Raw genomic sequence first — 20196 nt, 5'->3', positions numbered from 1 at the left:
ATTTCCTGTCATGTGAGGCATTTCTCATAAATGCAAAATATGAGTAATATGGACATAGATTGTTTTCACCACAACATGATTAGAACTTGAAATGCTTCATAGGAGAAAGCTAAATTTTGTGCCTTGTCTTCTGAATGCGTCCAAATGCTGCCAATTGCTTCTGTGTCTGGTCATGCTCACCCTCACTGAACTGAATATCTCTTAATATTTGAGTTATTAATGTGCATAGGTACATGTGCATTAATATTTGAGTTCTTTGTATGGTTCCATAGGTACACATGGCAGATTTACTCTGAGAAGTTGTTGACCCTTACTGGGATTTATGGCTTTTGGAAGCACATGTCTAACCTTAATCGCCTTGAGAGCCGCTGTACATGTTATCTTGAGATGTTCTATGCCCTCAAGGACCGTAAGCTGGTAAGTTTCTATCTAGTTTGAATAATTCCTACACCTTTGTGTTTTGGGTCTACCATGTGTATTCTTGAGGTGGATTTGAAAATATGTACTGTTGAAAAATTGGCTCATAGTAGACAAAAAGGAAAAACTTTGTCTCTTGGTCAAACTTGTCATGCTCTTCTTCTCCAATTACACCGTATGAAGCCTTCTCCAACAATGAAGTCAAATTGTTGAAAAGTTTGCATTAACTCTTTAGAATTCCTTTTGTCAACAAAAGAAGCAACTACATTATCTCCTTCATCATTTCTTCATTTGTCAACAAAAGGAGCAAGCCATTGTTTTTGACTTCTTGTACAATATGGTTTTCAATATCCATTGGTTTTACTGCAAGGAAAGAGTCGAGAGAGGAGTCGAGAGAGGAGTCGAGAGAATGTGCTGGTTTTTTCTGTAAGAGATTGAAAAATTTGTATTGCTCTACAGAAATTAGGAAGAACCAGTATTGTTTTGAGTGTGAGGAGAAATTGGGTGTATTTGGGGATTTGGGTTTGTGAGTGTTTTAATACTCTTTTGTGTCTCCCCTTTTGAAAGTGAAATCTCTCTACTGTTGCACCGTGGATGTAGGCAAGTTGCCGAACCACGTAAATCTTGTGTTCTTGTTGTTATTGTTGTTTATTTTTCTTTAAACATTATATCACGTTTGTTCCGCTTGATTGACTGTGTGAGAGATTCGCGACCTTTTGCACAACAAATTGGTATCAGAGCTTTGGGTTTCAACCTAGGCAATTGTTTGGGTGATTTAGTGTTTTATTGAAAAATTTGGAGTACCACGATGACGGAGGAATTAACTTCGAAATCTGGTGGACCTGCACCTGTGGTGAGATCTGTTGTCTCGAATGCAAAATTCGATGTTGAAAAGTTTGATGGACGAAATAACTTCGGCATGTGGCAATGCGAAGTTATGGATGTTTTGGCGCAACAAGAACTTGATGTGACTCTGGAGGACAAGCCAGAGGAGATGTCAGAAGCAGATTGGAAAAAGCTTAATCGTCAAGCTTGTGGAACAATCAGGCTCTGTCTTGCAAAGGATCAGAAGTATTTTGTTATGAAGGAATCTATGGCAAAGGAGTTGTGGAACAAGCTGGAGGACAAGTTTATGACCAAGGGCATCGAAAATAAGCTCTATTTGAAGAGGAAGTTTTTCGGCTTCAGGTATGTTGAAGGTACTTCTATGCCAGAGCATTTGAATAATCTCAATAAAATACTTGCTGATTTGCAAAATTTAGATGTTAAAATTGATGATGAAGATAAAGCTGTGGTGTTGATTAATTCGCTTCCGGATACATATGAACATCTTGCTACTACTTTAATGTATGGTAAAGATACGCTTAAATTTGATGATGTATCTAATGCACTAACGAACGATGAGTATCGAAGGAAGGATAAGCAGGCACACAGTGGAACGTCAGGGGCCTTGACAGTAAGAGGCAGATCTGAAAGTAAGAAACCCTTGGGTAGGAACCGTTCTGCTTCAAGGAAAAGAGGCACTTCATCAGACAGGAAATTTCTTGCGAAGGATGAATGTGCGTTTTGTCGTCAGAAAGGTCACTGGAAGAAGGATTGTCCTAGAATACAAGCTAAGGGCAAGGAGCATAAAGCTAATGTGGTGAGCACGAAAATTGAAGATTCAGATTCAGATGTTGCTTTGGCTGGAGCATCTTTTGATTGCCATTCAGAAGGGTGGATAATGGATTCAGCTTGTACCTTTCATATTTGTCCAAACAAGGAATGGTTTTCTAGTTTGGATTTGATTGATGGTGGAGTAGTTCTTATGGGAAATGACGTCGCCTGTAAGACGAAAGGGATAGGAAGAATCCGATTGAAGTTGCATGATGGAACAGCTAGAGTTTTGAAAGAAGTTCGGTATGTACCGGACATGAAGAAAAATCTGATTTCTTTGGGTGCTCTTGATTCGAGAGGCTACAAAATCACTATGGAGAATGGAATCATGAAAGTGATTTCTGGTGCACTAGTGGTGATGAAAGCTGCTCGACAAAATAATTTGTATCATCTGCAAGGGACTACCATTATAGGAGCAGCTGCCACAATTTCTGACAACTCTAAAAAGGTAATCCCTGATAGAAATAAATTATGGCATATGAAATTGGGTCATGCAGGTGAGAAGGCTTTGCAAGGGTTAGCAAAGCAAGGTCTGTTGGATGGTGCCACAACAGGCAAATTTGGATTCTGTGAACATTGCATTCTGGGCAAGCAGACAAGAGTCAAGTTTGGCACAGCAATTCACAACACAAAAGGGACTCTTGATTATGTTCACACAGATGTATGGGGACCTACGAAGGTTCCATCATTGGGAGGTAAACATTATTTTGTTACCTTTGTTGATGATTTTTCTAGGAAAATTTGGGTGTACAGCATGAAGCATAAAGATGAAGTCTTGGGAATTTTCTTGACATGGAAGAAAATGATCGAAACTCAAACTGGCAGAAAAATTAAAAGACTGAGGTCAGATAATGGCGGTGAGTACACATCGGATCCTTGTTTTGAAGATATGCCAGGATGAAGGGATTGTCAGACACTTCACGGTCAGTAGGACTCCGCAACAGAATGGGGTGGCAGAACGCATGAACCGTACTATTCTGGAGAAGGTACGATGTATGTTGTCCAATGCCGGATTGGGCAAGAGTTTTTGGGCTGAGGCTGTGAATTATGCATGTCACCTTATAAATAGGTTGCCAGCTGCTGCAATTGATGGAAAAACTCCTACTGAAGTGTGGTCAGGTAAACCGGCTAATGATTATAATAAATTGCATGTTTTTGGTTGCCCAGCATATTTCCATGTCAAAGATAGCAAGTTGGATCCGCGAGCCAAGAAAGCTGTATTCTTGGGATTTAGCACAGGTGTGAAGGGATACAGACTCTGGTGTCCCGAGTTGAAGAAAGTTATTCTTAGCCGAGATGTAACTTTCAATGAAGATGAAATGGTCAGAAAATGCAAGGTGGAGAATTCTCAAATTGAAGAATCTGATCATTCTACAGGAAACACTACGCAGCAGGTGGAGCTTGAGGTTCCAAAAGTATCTGTGCAATCTGAACAGATAAACTTCCCACTTGAGACCGAAGAGGAGATTTCAAATGAATTTGAAGAAGAGATCCCAACCCAAAGGTCTCTAGAGCAACCAGACTCTATTGCAGTCAGTAGACCAAGGCGAGAAATAAGGAAGCCAGCTCGGTATACTGACACAGTAGCTTATGCACTACCAATTACCGAAGATGATATTCCTTTAACCTACAAAGAGGCAATTGGCAACTCAGAGAAAGCTAGGTGGAAGGAAGCCATGAGTGAGGAGATGCAGTCTCTTTACAAGAATCAAACTTGGGAGGTGGTTCAACTACCAAAAGGAAAGAAGGCAATTGGGTGCAAGTGGGTATACACCAAGAAGGAGGGTTCTACAGAGCAAGATGGCATTCGTTTCAAAGCCAGATTGGTAGCCAAGGGTTACGCTCAGAAGGAAGGTATTGACTATAACGAGGTGTTTTCTCCAGTTGTTAAACACTCTTCCATACGTGTTTTATTGGCTTTGGTTGCTCAGTTTGATCTTGAGCTAGTGCAGCTAGATGTGAAAACTGCTTTCTTGCATGGGGACCTAGAAGAAGATATTTATATGACTCAGCCAGATGGGTTCAAAGTTGTTGGTAAGGAAAATTTGGTCTGCAAACTGAACAGATCGCTGTATGGTTTGAAGCAATCTCCTAGACAGTGGTATAAGCGATTTGATCAGTTTATGATGGGTCAAAAGTACACAAGAAGCCAATTTGATCACTGTGTGTATTTTCGCAAGCTACAAGACGGTACTTTCATTTATTTACTTTTATATGTTGATGATATGTTAATTGCATGTAAAAGTATTGTGGAGATTGATAGGTTGAAGGCTCAGTTGAAAAATGAGTTTGAAATGAAAGACCTTGGAGAAGCCAAGAAGATTCTTGGTATGGAGATTACTCGAGAGAGGTTGAAAGGTATTGTTTGCCTAACTCAAAAACAATACTTGAAGAAGGTTTTGAAGCGTTTTGGTATGGATGATAATACCAAACCTACAACTACTCCATTAGCGCCGCACTTCAAGCTTAGCGCCGCTATGTCTCCGAGTACAGATGAGGAACATGATCACATGACTCATGTTCCATATGCAAATTTGGTGGGTAGCTTGATGTATGCTATGGTGTGTACGAGGCCTGACATTTCGCAAGCAGTCAGTATGGTGAGCAGATATATGCATGATCCAGGAAAAGGGCACTGGCAAGCAGCAAAGTGGATTCTACGGTATATTCTGGGTACTATAGATGTTGGTTTGAAGTTTGAACGAGTTCAAAATGGACTTGATAAAATTTTAGTTGGTTATGTGGATTCGGACTATGCTGGTGATTTGGATAAAAGACGATCTACAACAGGTTATGTCTTTACACTAGCAGGAGGACCAGTTAGCTGGAGGTCAACTTTGCAAACTACAGTTGCTTTGTCGACTACTGAAGCTGAATATATGGCAGTTGCTGATGCCATAAAGGAGGCAATTTGGTTACATGGTTTGATTGAGGACTTGGGTATTCTTCAGAAGCATGTGAAAGTTTTGTGTGATAGTCAGAGTGCTATTCATTTGGCGAAGAACCAAGTTCATCATGCTCGAACAAAACACATCGATGTCCGTTTCCATTTTGTTCGTGAAATTATGGAAGAAGGAGACATTCTTCTTCAAAAGATTGGAACTGCAGATAATCCTGCAGATATGCTAACCAAAGTGGTTACTGGAGCTAAGTTCAAACATTGTTTGAGCTTAGCCAATATCGTGAAGATTTGAAGCAAATTGGGAGTGCAACAGTGAAGTAGAGAATATTCGCCAAGGTGGAGAATTGTTGAAAAATTGGCTCATAGTAGACAAAAAGGAAAAACTTTGTCTCTTGGTCAAACTTGTCATGCTCTTCTTCTCCAATTACACCGTATGAAGCCTTCTCCAACAATGAAGTCAAATTGTTGAAAAGTTTGCATTAACTCTTTAGAATTCCTTTTGTCAACAAAAGAAGCAACTACATTATCTCCTTCATCATTTCTTCATTTGTCAACAAAAGGAGCAAGCCATTGTTTTTGACTTCTTGTACAATATGGTTTTCAATATCCATTGGTTTTACTGCAAGGAAAGAGTCGAGAGAGGAGTCGAGAGAGGAGTCGAGAGAATGTGCTGGTTTTTTCTGTAAGAGATTGAAAAATTTGTATTGCTCTACAGAAATTAGGAAGAACCAGTATTGTTTTGAGTGTGAGGAGAAATTGGGTGTATTTGGGGATTTGGGTTTGTGAGTGTTTTAATACTCTTTTGTGTCTCCCCTTTTGAAAGTGAAATCTCTCTACTGTTGCACCGTGGATGTAGGCAAATTGCCGAACCACGTAAATCTTGTGTTCTTGTTGTTATTGTTGTTTATTTTTCTTTAAACATTATATCACGTTTGTTCCGCTTGATTGATTGTGTGAGAGATTCGCGACCTTTTGCACAACATGTACGTGCTCACCCTGATTTGGGCCAACGTACTGCTTTAGTTTATGTAGGTTTAACTATTCCAGATTATATTAATATCTCACATGCATGCATGCTTGGGTATATGAGATATAAGGCTTTCTATTTTGTTCTGTGTTCTTGATGCTTGTTGGATATATTTGAACTTGGGTATTTTGCCAATCAAATATCAATTCAATTCAGAGTGGTGACTTTGTTTGACTGTCTATTTTGTAGTTTATCTTCTTGTGATGGAAATTAAACAATGCTCTCATCCTCCCAACCATGAGTAATGGAGCTTAAAGCTTAAATCCTTGAAATATGGCTTTGTTTATGTGACGTGTTTCACAAATGTGAAATGGGATTTTCTATTGCAAGGGCATTAGTTAATTTCTGCATTTTATAATAGTTTGATAAGTTTTCAGATAATGGTCTGAGGTTATTGCACATGTTTTCAGATAATGGTCTAAGGTTATTGCACCCTAATATGGTCCTCAATCCTAGCATAAGAAAGCCATGTGCTACTATATATATATCTAGGCCTTGTGACCTTGTCTGATCGAGAAATCTTCTGCTACGATACCATGCATTTGTTGAATGTTTGTGAGGGATAAGGATTCGATGTAGCATTCAATTCTTAATAATTTACATCAATGATTGTCCTACTCCATTCTTGTTAGGAATGGCCCCTTTTACTTTCTAAAGCACTCTCTTACTTCACAGTTTTGTTTGATCTTTTATTTTCTCGAATAAATAGAAGGAACAAGGTATTGTCAATGTTGTATTCAGGAATTCCTTACAATGGAATATGAAATTTGTAATTTTGACATCTTTAGGTCTACCTTTACAGGGGAAATTAGATAGAAAAAATATGATGAATTGTCTAGGTCACCCAATTTCTTGTTTAGGCGTTGGACTCTCCAATTCTTTGGATTGTTCCAGCACTCTGCAGGTTGCTATTTATGATAACCTTGCATGCAAAGAACCTGAAGATGAGATATATCGCATTGTTCTTGTATCATTTAAGTGTAATCAAATATTACAATGTTTGAAACTGAAGTGAACCTTTCTTATGTTCCTCTCAAAGGAGTGCATGCCCCACGTTTCCAAATATTTATAGTTCTTGGGCAATGTGATGGTAATTAACCTTTCCAAATAATTATGCAGGTGAACACATTCAAGAAAGCTTGTGTAGCTGCTTATCCAAGTACCGTGCAGCACGACATTGTTTGGTTTTGGCCAAACACTGATCCTCAATACAAAGATAATCTTGTGGAGAGAAAACCGCCTTACAATATCCCACAACTAGATGATCCTTCCTATACTAAATTAATGGGAAATAGAGATATTCCTTGCGGGTGTGTTTTCCTACTACTGTTTCTACTCATGTAACTGTATGTGGCCTTATTTTCTGTTATATATTAAAGAACTTTTAGGCACACATAATGTTGAAATATAACGTATTAATATTTTCTTCCGGTTGATGATCATGTTGATACGGTTGATGTTCTTCTTCCTCTTCTCCCTCAAAACGCGTCTACCCATCATCCACCGCCGTCTGGTTCTCCTCTGCCGACCGTTTAGCCTCTCCACCACCCAGCCACGCACTGTTTATCACAAAGATGCTTGAACCGTTCAAAAAGTTGGGCTTAAGCTGTTCAGTGGCAAAAAAAAAAAGAAAAAAACCCCTTAGTATACTGTGGGTGAATTTGATTGAGCATTGGTTAAACCCAAAAAAAAATGATCGTCGCTCAAGTTGTGAGATATTTACACTACTAATTCCCATACTGCATTGTCAAACTAATATGCAAGCATTCTAGGTAATCAATGAATTAACGAACTAAACTTTCCACAAAATCAAACGCCAAAGATTAAGCAGTTAAGCTAGTTGAGATTCAACTACTTGATCCATGCATAAATCCATAACTAAGATTATACTTGACTGATGTGACCTCTCTTATAAAATTAGTAATCCAAAAGAAGTAGACACAAATAAGCTATAGAGGCGAATGGGTCTTATTAGTCCAATAATAAAGATATCGGGCTTGAGCACTCTCAGGATATCCTACGTTAACTTTACTTGAGCTCGTTCGTGTTTTAAGTGTTCAATAATAAAGTCATCCTCTACTTATTGCTATTTATTTTTGTTGTGCGCATGTTGTGTGGCGGAGGTGAAATAGATAGAGGGACGTTGATACGTGACTAATAGTATATAATTAAATAACACAAATATCTAATGGTGACCGACAAAGAGATGACACAAGTCACACAAGATAATAATGATATAAGATGAATACTAGTGTAAATGATCAACTTAAATGAGTAATGTTATGATTTTAAGTGCACTATATAATTTAAGCATAATCTTAATTATATGTATATAAATTATGGAACAGGATCTTCTCTAGTCCAAAATAGACTAAAGAATATTCAGTTAATGGTCAAGATCTCTTTAGATAGATTCTAAGGCCATAAATGGAAACATGTCCCATTAATAAAAAAATAATTAAATAATATATATATATTTTAAAAATAATTAAAAAATAATAATAAAAAATTAAACAAAATTAAGGAGTGGCCGAAGCTACCCTTATGGCCCTTGGCAAGGCCAAATCAAAAAATAAAAAATAAAAAAATTAATTTGGCCATTGGGGGTGGCCGGACAACCCCCAAGAGCAATGGGATGGCTTTGGCCACCCCAGATCGCCGATCTGGGGTGGCATGGCCGATTGGGGGTTGATGGGCCACCCAACGGCCAAATCAAAAAAAAAAAAAAAAAAAAAAAAAAAGATTTGGCCCTTGGGGGTGGCCGATCCACCCCCAAGGGCCGGTCTGGGGTGGCCCACCCCAGACCGGCCCTTGGGGGTGATCGGCCACCCTTTAGTTTTTATATATATTATTATTATTATTATTATTATTATTTTGTTAATAAACAAATGTCTTATTTATAGCTTTAAGATCTCATTAACTAGATATTCTCAATTCCAAAAATTATAAGATATTCTCTCTTTACAAACAATTCTATGATTGAGTCACCGAATGAATAGCTTATAGGCTGAATTAAAATATTTGATAGTACATATAAATAGAACCGTAAAAAAAGAAAGAACTACTGTCCCTACTCACAAAGATGCTTGAACCGTTCAAATAGTTGGGCGTAAGCTGTTCTGATGCTTATCCGAACAAGTAGGGCCGAAAAAGCATGAGCAACAGCGGTGTACCCCACTGGGTTGGTGGCTTATACATTTTGGGCTTTTTTTTTTTCTTTTTTTTTTCTTTTTTTTTAATTTTAATTTTATTTTTATAATTAGCTGATGACGTGATCTCTCCAAATATGAAGAGTATAAGAAGCATGAAGCGAGCAACCAAACATTTTTAATTTCTTCAAATAGGCCATGATATATGGAGAAAACTCTCGAGCTAAGAGAGTAAAAAACAATTTATTCAAGAAAAAATAATGAAAAACGCATGTTGTTGAATCCATATGAGCATTAATAGCTTTGATCAGTGCCAGAGCAAAGATTAGTACCAGGCCAGTAGATTGCCATGTGAGTTGGTGAAGCACATAAGACAAGTCAGAGAGTGCTTTATAAATATAGCTATTGACGCCATACAAATTAATTGCACCACCAAACATCTCCCACCTTCTCTTTTCAAGCCATACAAAATGGCTCCAACAATTGCTGCACCAATCACCAACTCCTCAGAAATCACTGACTTTATCATAAGCAAAGGCAATGGAGTAAAGGGTCTCTCCGAAATGGGTCTCAAAAGCCTTCCCAAGGAGTATATCCAACCCCTAGAAGAAAGGATGAGTATGAGCCAAATCATGCCCCAAGAGTCGATACCCATCATCGACATGTCAAGCTGGGAGGACGACCCAAACGTGGCAGAATCAATCTGCAATGCAGCAGTGAAGTGGGGTTTCTTTCAGATTACTAACCATGGAGTGCCCATTGAAGTGCTCGAGAGTGTGAAGGAGGCAACACATAGGTTCTTTGGGTTGCCGGCTGAGGAGAAGAGGAAGTTCTTAAAAGAGAATTCGCCTTCCAACAATGTGCGGTTTGGCACAAGCTTTACTCCTGAAGCAGAGAAGGCTCTTGAATGGAAAGATTACCTGAGCCTCTTCTATGTTTCAGAGGATGAGGCCTCTGCATTGTGGCCTCCTGTGTGCCGGTAACAGAGTTTATATATAACTTTGCACATTTTGTTTATACATCAAATACATAACATAGATATATGCATATCTAAACACGTCTATGCACACACGAGTACTGTTGGAACTAATGGCTCATATTAACACTAGTGGAAGGCCAAGTAGACGGGAGCGGAGTGAACATTGCAATAGCGACGTTCACGGAGCGAGTTTAGGGTATTTCCTATATATATGTTATGATGTGATCCTAAATCATCAATAGCAAAATACAGTCGCCTCTCTGTGAACGTAGGCACATTACCGAACCACGTAAATCTGTGTCTCTACTCTATCTTAATCTCTCTATTTTCGATTTAATACTGTTCATCATTGTTATGTACGGTATCAACAATTACATTTATATTTTGTTAGGTTACCCAAGGGAGTTTATTATATGGTACTAGATGCATACATGTATATTTTGTTAGGTTAATTGTATTTATGCATGTATATAGTTGCAGTGGGCTAATTATTGTTTGCTTTCAGGGATCAAGTGCTTGAGTACATGAAGAGTTCTGAAGCTGTTATCAAACGGCTATTAGAGGCCCTAATGAAGAGATTAAATGTGAAAGAAATTGATGAAATGAAAGAATCAGTGTTAATGGGTTCAAAGAGGATTAACCTTAACTACTATCCCACTTGTCCTAACCCTGAGCTCACAGTAGGAGTAGGACGTCATTCTGATGTCTCAACCCTCACTATCCTCCTTCAAGACGACATTGGCGGACTTTATGTGAAAGGAGACAACGATAGGTGGATCCATGTTCCACCTGTAAGTGGCTCCCTTGTCATCAATGTCGGTGATGCACTGCAGATAATGAGCAACGGTCGATACAAGAGCATTGAGCATCGTGTGGTTGCCAATGGAAGCAAGAACAGGATTTCAGTTCCCATTTTCGTGAACCCCAGGCCATGTGACATGATTGGTCCTTTCCCTGAAGTTCTCGAGGGAGGGGAGGAAGCAGCATATAAGCAAGTTCTGTATTCAGATTATGTCAAGCATTTTTTCAGCAAGGCTCATGATGGGAAGAACACAGTTGAATTTGCAAAAATATGATGTTTTTAAACGAGGTTGACCTGTTTCAATTAAAATGAAGTGATGAAAAATAACCGAGTTTGAAAAGGAATAATAAGATCGTTCAGGATTCTTCTTTTTTAAGGTACATGGACCTTGATACAATGTTTGTATGTTTGTATTTCGAATAAATGTGCACTGTTTCTATGTACTAATTATAATGGTTTTCTTTTAAAACTGAATCATTGGAATCCCTGCACAAGCCTAAGGGTAGGAGAGGGGAGACCGGTTATGGTAACCCTACTCAGGCATGACCATAATAACTACCTATCCGTTGAAGAACCAATGATTGAAAGAGTCTAGGTAGGCCTGCCAAGGTGAGGGACTCGTAGGTGCGTCCTCAAGCCGGTTGAACCATAACTTGACTTCAACCCTGTCAAGGATTAGTAGCTCCAGCTCATGAGTAGGACCATCAAGGGAACAAGAAATGTCACGCCATCAACCCTGAAACTCAATCCATTTACCACTAGACCACCACTCTCGGTGAGAGGTTCCCTAATTTACTTCTACCCCATTTGTCCCAAATCTCTCTTGCTTAAAGAATATATTGCTTGTGATTACTACAAGTTTCTTTTTATCTCATGTTGAAGTATTGATTAAATTTACCATTTCTTATTAGCTTAAACTTTTAAAATACTTGTGATTTAACATACTGAAGTCCTTATTTTGAACCTTAACTCTACACTTTATTGGGATAATTCATAAGTGTCGGTGATTTTACACCTCAATCCAGCAAAACTGATTTAAACTCTTCATACAAGAAACAATGATTACTACCTGATATGTCTTGAATGCCGTGACTCCATATCTAATTCAAAATTTTTCTACTAAATAGAAATCAGCATTGCCAATGAAACCATCAATATGTTATTAAATGAGGAGCTACCAACAGCATCCTCTGAGGGGTAAAACAATAGGTGATAAGCAAGAACCAAGCTTCAAGCCATGAGATTGTGAAATAGCATCGGATGCAGGCCAAGTCTATTGTTTCACAAGACAGTAATATTGTAATTGTTTAATTGTGTTACTTGTGGTAAAATAAAGATATTTAGTTCACTCCATATTGTCAGCAAGTTACTTCATTTGCCAATAGGATATATTGAAGCCAGTTACAACTCACAATCTGCAATTATATGACCCTAACATTATATTATCATCGTAAAGACTCCTGATTTAGTAACAACAAAAACAATAGCAATCAAGGATTTACAATTATTACATGTTTCATGTTTATTATACTTCAGTTCAAGAATCTCAAAAGGAACCTCAAATGAATGGATTGTTGAGATTTGATGCTTCAATGACAATTTCGCCGCTAAATTCTACTCCATATTGGAATCTCTTGCTTCATTTGGTCTCTAAGAACCCTTCTCAGTAACTTGTTAGAAGCCGTTCTGGGAAACTCTGGAACAATCTTAACATTGTTTACCTGTTAATCAGTTAAATGAGTTGGAGAAATTAGATCAATAAGTTAAGAAATAATAAAGGCTGATTTGGGGAAACCACCATAGAATTGAAATCAGTTCTATCTCTTCTGCATATCTTTTGAAATGAGTGGTGAAACCATTTTAAATTTTCTGTCAACATTATTTGAATCATCAAAGTCCAAAGATGACTTTTAAATTTAAAGTATGAATTTAACCTCAAAGAATGATCAGGTGACAGTAACATTAAGTGTAAGGGAAAGGAAAAGATAGCATAAGAGTCAAACCTTAAACAAAGGGTTGAGGTTTCTATGAATGGCTCTAGAGAATATACTCTTCAACTCATCTGGTTTAGCATTAAACCCCTTCTTTAATACTACAAATATAACCAACTGTTCTGGACCACCATATACTGGTGCAACACTGACTGCAGCAGTCTCCGAGATGCTTTCATCAGCACAGTCACACACCCGCTCAATTTCAATGGAACTTATCTGCATATCAAGAAATAGTCGAAGTTTCTCAATATTTCAAAAATTAGTCCAAAAAAATACCAATTTTTTTAAAAAGGTGATGATTCAGTTAGTTGAAGCTAATTCAAGTATGACATGTACTACATATCAAGAACTTCTTTGGCAAGATTCAAATGTCAAGGCTTCCTTTCCAGTTGACTTAATGCAACCCATGTGTTTGATAAAACGTTTAGTCCTTCTTTGTCTTCCACCAATTAGGCCCAGGGTCATTGTCGAAAGATCAAATAAAAAATGAGAGGATTGGTGAACACGGTACCTTAATGCCTCCAAGGTTCATGGTGTCATCAGCCCTGCCCTGTACAATCAAATAGCCTCCAACAGTTCTCTTAATGATATCCCCATGTCTCCTGAGACGCTGTCAATGCATGTATCAAGTTATAATAGGATGCAAGGCCACCTTCAATCACATAACTCACCAAGCAGAATATATTATGCTTCTACATATGCTATCTAGAGAATGGGAGACAATTAATTTCGAGTCTCTTAGAACCTAAACACATGCACCCTGTCTCAAGATACTTATAACCCAGTTAGCAGATCAAGAGATCCATATAAAAGGGAACTGCATCTTATAGTCTGGGTGATTAGTCCGCAATAGGGTAATGGAACTAATGGTACTGCTTTTTGGGGAAGAAACAACTAATATTATTATCTTATATATCTTATATGATATTACAATTAAGCATACAAAGACGTATGCAAGTATTCTAAAATAGGCAAGTTAAACATACCATTCCTCTGTACATTGGCATTCCTTCGAAGTAAACTTTCTCATGATCAGCATTAAGCAATCTATCAGTTGCTCCCATGTATACAGGGAAGAGGCCCACTTCGCCAACACAAGCTTGATCATCGGGCTGTCATACAGGTCAAAAAGGGTGATATGATCTAGTGACTGACTGGTGATTGCAACACTATCAAAAGAAAATGAACCACGGAGTCAACCCATCCAGAAAATGTTCTTACATATGGTATTCCATGTTCATCTAGGATGACAAAGCCTGTTGTCAGCGATGCTGTGCTAAAGGCTCCAAATACTTGCGGCTGCAGTGGACTTCCTTGAATATAACATGATGCGAGTTCTGTACCGCCACAGCATTCGATAATAGGTTTGTAGTAAGCTCTTGAAGAAAGCCAAAGGTCATCGTCAATGTTGGACACTTCCCCAGTGGATGCAAATGATCTGCGCATATCAATTTCTAAGTTCTTTTTCTTGTACTAATATGCAAAGATAGTTTCTCTAAAGTGCAAAGAAATTTTACTTTATCCTCGTCCAATCTAGGCCTTTCAAACACTGTGTACTCCTCCATGCTTTTACTAAGCTTGGAACTGTACCCAAAATAGTCACTCCTGCATCCTGAACAAAAGTAATATAGACATTAAGGTGATATTTGGACAGAGCTTGCTAATTGCAAATCATATTACTACTACTGTCTGATTTTTATACACTTGTACACAGAAGCTAGTTTATCCAGGAGGGTCAAGTAAATGTCCCTTTTTCTGTCCTTATTTTTCATAATACCACTTGCCTAACTAATGTTTTTTCTGTTCAAGAAAGCCTGGAGAAATGTTTATCAAATTTCCAACAATTCAAAAAAAATTATAAGCAATCACAACTAAAATAGTACTTTATAGGATCTTTAGATGGCTAGTTGAGCTTCTCTTCTAAGCATATGATGGATTAAGAATTAGGGGGCTGGTCCTCCCAAAGGCCTATTCCCATTGGTTTCATTCTCATACACTTGCTGGCTTCCATGGTTTGACTCATAATTCTTCTTTTCAAGTGATTTAAGTAAACTAAAAGACCCTGAAAGTATATCATTGTATAAGCCTATCACCTGAACAAATTTTCCAAAGCCACGGCCAAGAGGTGATCCATGATAGAGTGCAAGAGTTGCACCAGATAGAAAGCATGAGTAAATTGAAGCTGGTCCCATCACCCATCCCAAATTTGTGGGCCAGCAGAAAACATCTCCAGCTTGAACATCAATGTGAGCCCACGAATCAGCAGCACCTCGAATTGGTGAAAGTTGTGTCCATGGAATAGCTTTTGGTTCTCCTGATGAAATCCAACAAATATGGATGATTATGATATAAGGAATCTTACAGTCAAGCTAAGAAATAGAATTATGCCTGAGCAATTTTTCTACCTGTGGTTCCAGATGAAAAGAGAATATTAGTCACAGCTTCTACTGGTTGATAGATTGGAGTATAATTATTTGATCTGCCAAGAAGAGAATGCCATTACTGTAATTAATTCGTTGGACATGCTTTACATAATGATATAAAGATGGAAAATTATTTTCATTAGCAAGTGTTTTTTTGGACGAATTTCACATCAATGTTATACACACCTTGGATGGCGATTGGCGCTAGAAAGAAAAACTTTCCATGATAAATCTTGTTCTCTTAACTGAATGCCTACTTCATTCCCAATCACAGGGAGAACTATAGCTTTTAATGGAGCAGCTTCTACAACTCGACTGCAAGGAGAAAGAAGAATAGCCATGATGATGTCAAAAGGTGTACTATAAGCATATCTAGACTTCAATTGACACGGTAATAATATTCAGAAAAGAAAAAGTAATTAAATGCTCAGGAATAGTTCTCATCCTGGTAAGTGCTTCGTGGCACAGAACTTTTTTGATGGAATTAGGTGTTTGGCATTTGTTTTTTGCCCCAAAAAGTAGCATTTTTTAATGCCTAGGGTGAGTTCAGCATTCACAAGCATGGTTTGACACTTTAATTCTATCATTACTAGGGAATGGCAGTCTTTACCTGTACAAAGGAAACTTTCTTCCTCCTCTTAATATGAAATCCTGAATTCAAATAGAAGACAAAATAATTTTCAACACAAAGCACAATAAATATTAAAGATGTAAACTGAAACATATCAAAATTAGTTCGAAATTGAAAATATTACTTTAGTCATGAAGCTAAGCACTTGATAACTGAAGCCAAATTGTCTTAACATCATTTTTGGGTTTGTACAAGCCCAAAACCACAAGAAAGAGAACTCAAAGTAGAGGGAAGTTCCATGATTAACACGACATAACTTTCTTTCACCCTTTGTCCAGGCCTTGTCCAACATATTATAAATAGTAGTAACTTAATATAAGCCTCTCCAAGAATTAACTACACATCAAGTATAAATACTAGTAACTTAATTAAACACAGTATGAGATTTTCTACTATAATGACAGGGTAGACAGAGAATTGGGGAAGAGAAAAAATGATTAAATTTTTTTTGAAAAGTAAATTTGGTAATCCACTCATGCTAATATGATATGATCTTGGAAATATGTTTTAGTAGATCACCTATCGAATTAAAATCAAATAACTATCCAAAATACAGAATGGTCAGACCAACATTTTTGCACCTTTGGGCTTTGAGCATCTTACTCATTTATGGGGTTCACTAAACAGAGAACACAGTTTAACACACCAAAATATTCATGCCGATTGGTGATTTTAGCACACTTATTATCACTTTGCATATCCTCAGCAGTCAGCATAAAAGAATCACCTTCTTTTAGTTCTTTTGGTTGGGGGAAAGGGGGAGCAAAACATGGGGCCAACTTGATTCATTTCCTAAGGCAAACACACATTTTTAATGTAACAGGTGATTTATGGAAGTGAATGATCACCTGAGTGAAGATGCCCTTTGCTTTTGACACACGCAAACGAGTTGCAATTTCCTTCGCTGCAAAGCTATCAGCTATTGATACAACAACACATCCTGCTAGGATAATTGCCAAATATATGATAACTGCATTGACTGTCATTGGCATGTCAATTGCAATTGCATCACCCTTTGAAAATATTGCATCCAGTGCACTCGCCACCAACCTGAGATTCAGATTGTAAACATATTAACAAAGCCAAAAATAAAAGCGATAAAGGAGCTGGTGGGGGACCTTAAGATATGATCTAGCAAAGGTGATGAGAGGAATGAAGAACAATCTATACATTAGGAGAACAGAAACCGATAGGAATGATGCTCGTGTTTTGCCAAAATGAGAACAACTCAAAGCATGCTCCTAAATACAATCCTAAGTACAACCCTACTCCTTCCTTGTTTTTACTATCTGGTTAGGTTCAAGTAAAACTATGAAGAGAGCCACCACCTACAAGATTGCCAATCAATACTTCCAAAAACAAAGAAAACAACTAATTATGCAATAGTTACTGGTCCAAAGTGTAGAACTTTTGTGCTGTGTACTCACTCAAAGAATGCAAATTATAAAATATTTCCATTTACAAGATATAAGGGCTTTGCACCTATGATTTAACTGCAATTAGAGCCATGCCTACTTTATAACTCGCTCCTTAAATTTTGATCTTGAGGGCCACTTTTTGTTGACAGACGACAAAAACAATAATAAAAATACAACATTAGACTCCCTCAGAGCATATTGGAAAATAATTATGTTCCATATCCATTGGCATTGACCCAGAGAGAGAGAGAGAGAGAGAGAGAGAGAGAAATAATTCTGTTGAATCTTTTAATAATTAATAGCATAATACAGTCAGGGATAAATAGGATTAAGTGAGAGCATACATTACTTGTTCTCGAAATTCTTTCAACGTCATGTGACTAATATTGGAATCATCACAGCCCTCATCTCTCCACACAACAGCCAAACTACTATCCTCTTTCCTTGGATGACTTCTAGGCAGCAAACAACATTCAGCAATATTCAAAACTGAACCAGGAAGCCATGTTCCTCCATGTTTCGATTCGTCAGTGGTATCTAAAATGCATTTTGGGGCATCATGGAATGAAACTGCAAGCTCGTTTAGAACAATTGACCAGTAAGCCTGCAAATCATTGACATATACATAATTGGAATCAAACCTCAACTTCTTCCTCTAGCATGAAATACTATTTTGCATCGAACTTGGCATGTACCTAGTAGTATAGGGCCAAAAAGCATATTTTACCTCAGGATGCTGAACAGAGAACTTCTGAAAGAGGCTAAAACTTGTAATAGGATCCTTGTATGATGTCCCCAGTAGTTTTGAACCATACTTTTCCATCAAACGACCCACGTTTGTCTGTTTAGAGTGATATCTGAAAAACAGAGAGAACAAGAATCAGTTAGAGGTAGAAATCAGTCTCTTTGAATAGATAAAACAACAGCAACGATCTCAGAGTCATTACAACACACAATCAAACTGACCTATCATTGAAATCAACTGACACGGGTGTTAATGAAAGGCAATTAAGTTTTGAAGGATTATATTTGGAGTACTATCTTTTTTTCTTTCTCTCCAAACATTTTGTTAGGAGAGCACTAGAAACTTGGCCTATATAAAGGCATGCTCAGTGTTATTTGTTTGAAGACGAGTTTTCAATAGAAAAATATTTCGAGGCTATTTTTCTATTGAATGGTGCAAAATTTTCCTTGAGTGGTGATCACTACAACTATGTATCCCTAAGGCAGATTTCCTTTGGGTGGTGAGTTTTAACTATCCTTTGGTTCTTGGTAGTTTTGAAATTTTGATCTTAGAGTTATAATCTTTGTATCCTGACAATGCTATATTTTACTCTTATTTCTTTAGGATGTTTACGATACAAATGGTTCCTATTTATAGGAAAAATGTGGTAGATAGAGAGGATACAAATAAAGTATTCAAATCACTAGAATTCAATTACAATCCCACATAAATAAAAAATAATCTAATAAGACAAATATAAACCCAATATAAAAATCCTATATTATTCTAGCATATAGTACTAATCCAGAGGACATGGAAAGAAACACCAGGAAAGAAGCTCAATTTTTTAAGAGCATCCTTGAAAGGAGATATTCTGACCCCACAATTAATTAGTAGAATGGTACTCTTCTAAGTCCTTTGTACTCCCAATCTAACCAATTTCATATTATCTCATATCTCCATAATTCCACTAATCTCAAAACCTGAAGCTATTACATCTTGAGGAATTGATCAAGAAGTTTTCATGCGTTCTTCATAGCTCGAAAAGTACCATCTGCTGCCTTTGACTCTAAAGCAAATCTTAACCATTAGATGGAATGGAATTCATGTGCATGAAATGGCTGATAATAAATGATGGGCCTCAATCGTGACGTGGCAAAACTACCACTGCAATTTGCAAACCTCCTAATAATTAACAAAAATAAAGGGACCAGCTAGCTAGAATGAATGCTGAAGTATAGGGACTAAAATACAACGGGAGAGGAGCAAAAAAGCATACAGAGCAGGGAACCAGTAAGGAGGGGGACCATTGGTGCGCGCGTCCCAATGAGAATAGACCGAGTGGTAGACCAGCTGGTGCAGGCCATGTGGATGCCATGGCTCGAGCACCCTCCGGGCCACCAGCTCGCGCCACACCTCTCTTGGGTCAGACTCTTTGGCTCCAGAAACTGCTTCTTTGAGCACCTTTTGGAATTCATGGGCCTCCTCTGTCTTTAGCCCTGCCTTCACCAAGTCCTCCACTCCAACTTCGCCAATCCTCTTCTTCGCCATTTCTGCCACTCTCTGACATCTGAACAACTTCGTTGTAATAAATAGTACGCAAGGTGTACGAGTAGGTGCGAAATGTGATGGGAGGTTGGGACACGTGACCAACTTGTTTTGAAACAACCTGCCACGTTTCTTTTGCTCATCAAATCCATCCACCTCCTCGTCAATTACAAATATTGGTCCCGAAGTTTCTCATACCAATCGTGGCTTCGCTTTCACAGTTGTCTGACAAACAAATCTCACTATCTATATAGGGGTTGCTTTCCAATAATTCAGGAGGGAGGTTATCATATCCTTCTAGAACAAATCCAAAATACTTAAGGGACATATATATAATATATGAGGCGTTGCATTCTAATAATCCACTTATTATGATATTTTTCTAGAATAAATTCTGAAATATTCATTCTTTCTAATTAAAACTTGGAGAAAAAGAGGGGGTGGCGGCTATATGTGTGTTGCGCTCACCCAAAATTCAATTGGGTGGGGGAGGTTTAAAGGGGATTTTTTTTTTTTTTTTCTAAAA

The 20196-nt window shown here is 37.8% G+C and overlaps 2 protein-coding genes across 6 annotated transcripts; one reads left to right on the top strand and one right to left on the bottom strand.

Annotated features, from left to right (window-relative positions):
- The first annotated feature begins 9591 nt into the window (after positions 1–9591).
- Positions 9592–11395, top strand: LOC132164422 (2-oxoglutarate (2OG) and Fe(II)-dependent oxygenase superfamily protein). The gene is made up of 2 exons (XM_059574933.2): positions 9592–10130; positions 10636–11395. Exons 1-2 carry the CDS (start codon positions 9622–9624, stop codon positions 11204–11206), a joined length of 1080 nt encoding a protein of 359 aa, XP_059430916.1. The 5' UTR covers positions 9592–9621; the 3' UTR covers positions 11207–11395.
- Positions 11396–12348: 953 nt separating this feature from the next.
- Positions 12349–19765, bottom strand: LOC132163297 (putative CoA ligase CCL12). Of its 5 annotated transcripts, none has more exons than XM_059573529.2 (14): positions 19402–19765; positions 18126–18255; positions 17743–18002; positions 16829–17030; positions 15960–16000; positions 15536–15664; positions 15332–15405; positions 15020–15240; positions 14444–14538; positions 14148–14364; positions 13913–14038; positions 13438–13536; positions 12936–13142; positions 12349–12653 (listed from the first exon to the last, which is right to left on the bottom strand). In XM_059573529.2, the coding sequence occupies exons 1-14, from the start codon at positions 19671–19673 to the stop codon at positions 12540–12542; spliced, it is 2187 nt and encodes a 728-aa protein (XP_059429512.1). In that variant the 5' UTR covers positions 19674–19765; the 3' UTR covers positions 12349–12539. The 5 variants fall into 5 exon arrangements, with proteins under 5 accessions (XP_059429512.1, XP_059429516.1, XP_059429515.1 ...); XM_059573533.2 differs by lacking the exon at positions 19402–19765 and adding an exon at positions 19119–19217; XM_059573532.2 differs by lacking the exon at positions 19402–19765 and adding an exon at positions 19106–19211.
- Between the last annotated feature and the right edge of the window lie 431 nt (positions 19766–20196).

The sequence above is a fragment of the Corylus avellana genome, chromosome 8 (assembly GCF_965113065.1).
Source record: "Corylus avellana chromosome 8, dhCorAvel1.hap1.2, whole genome shotgun sequence".
Taxonomy (NCBI): domain Eukaryota; kingdom Viridiplantae; phylum Streptophyta; class Magnoliopsida; order Fagales; family Betulaceae; genus Corylus; species Corylus avellana.
The sequence above is the reverse complement of the archived record's forward strand: the minus strand, read 5'-3'. Positions and strand labels throughout refer to the sequence as shown.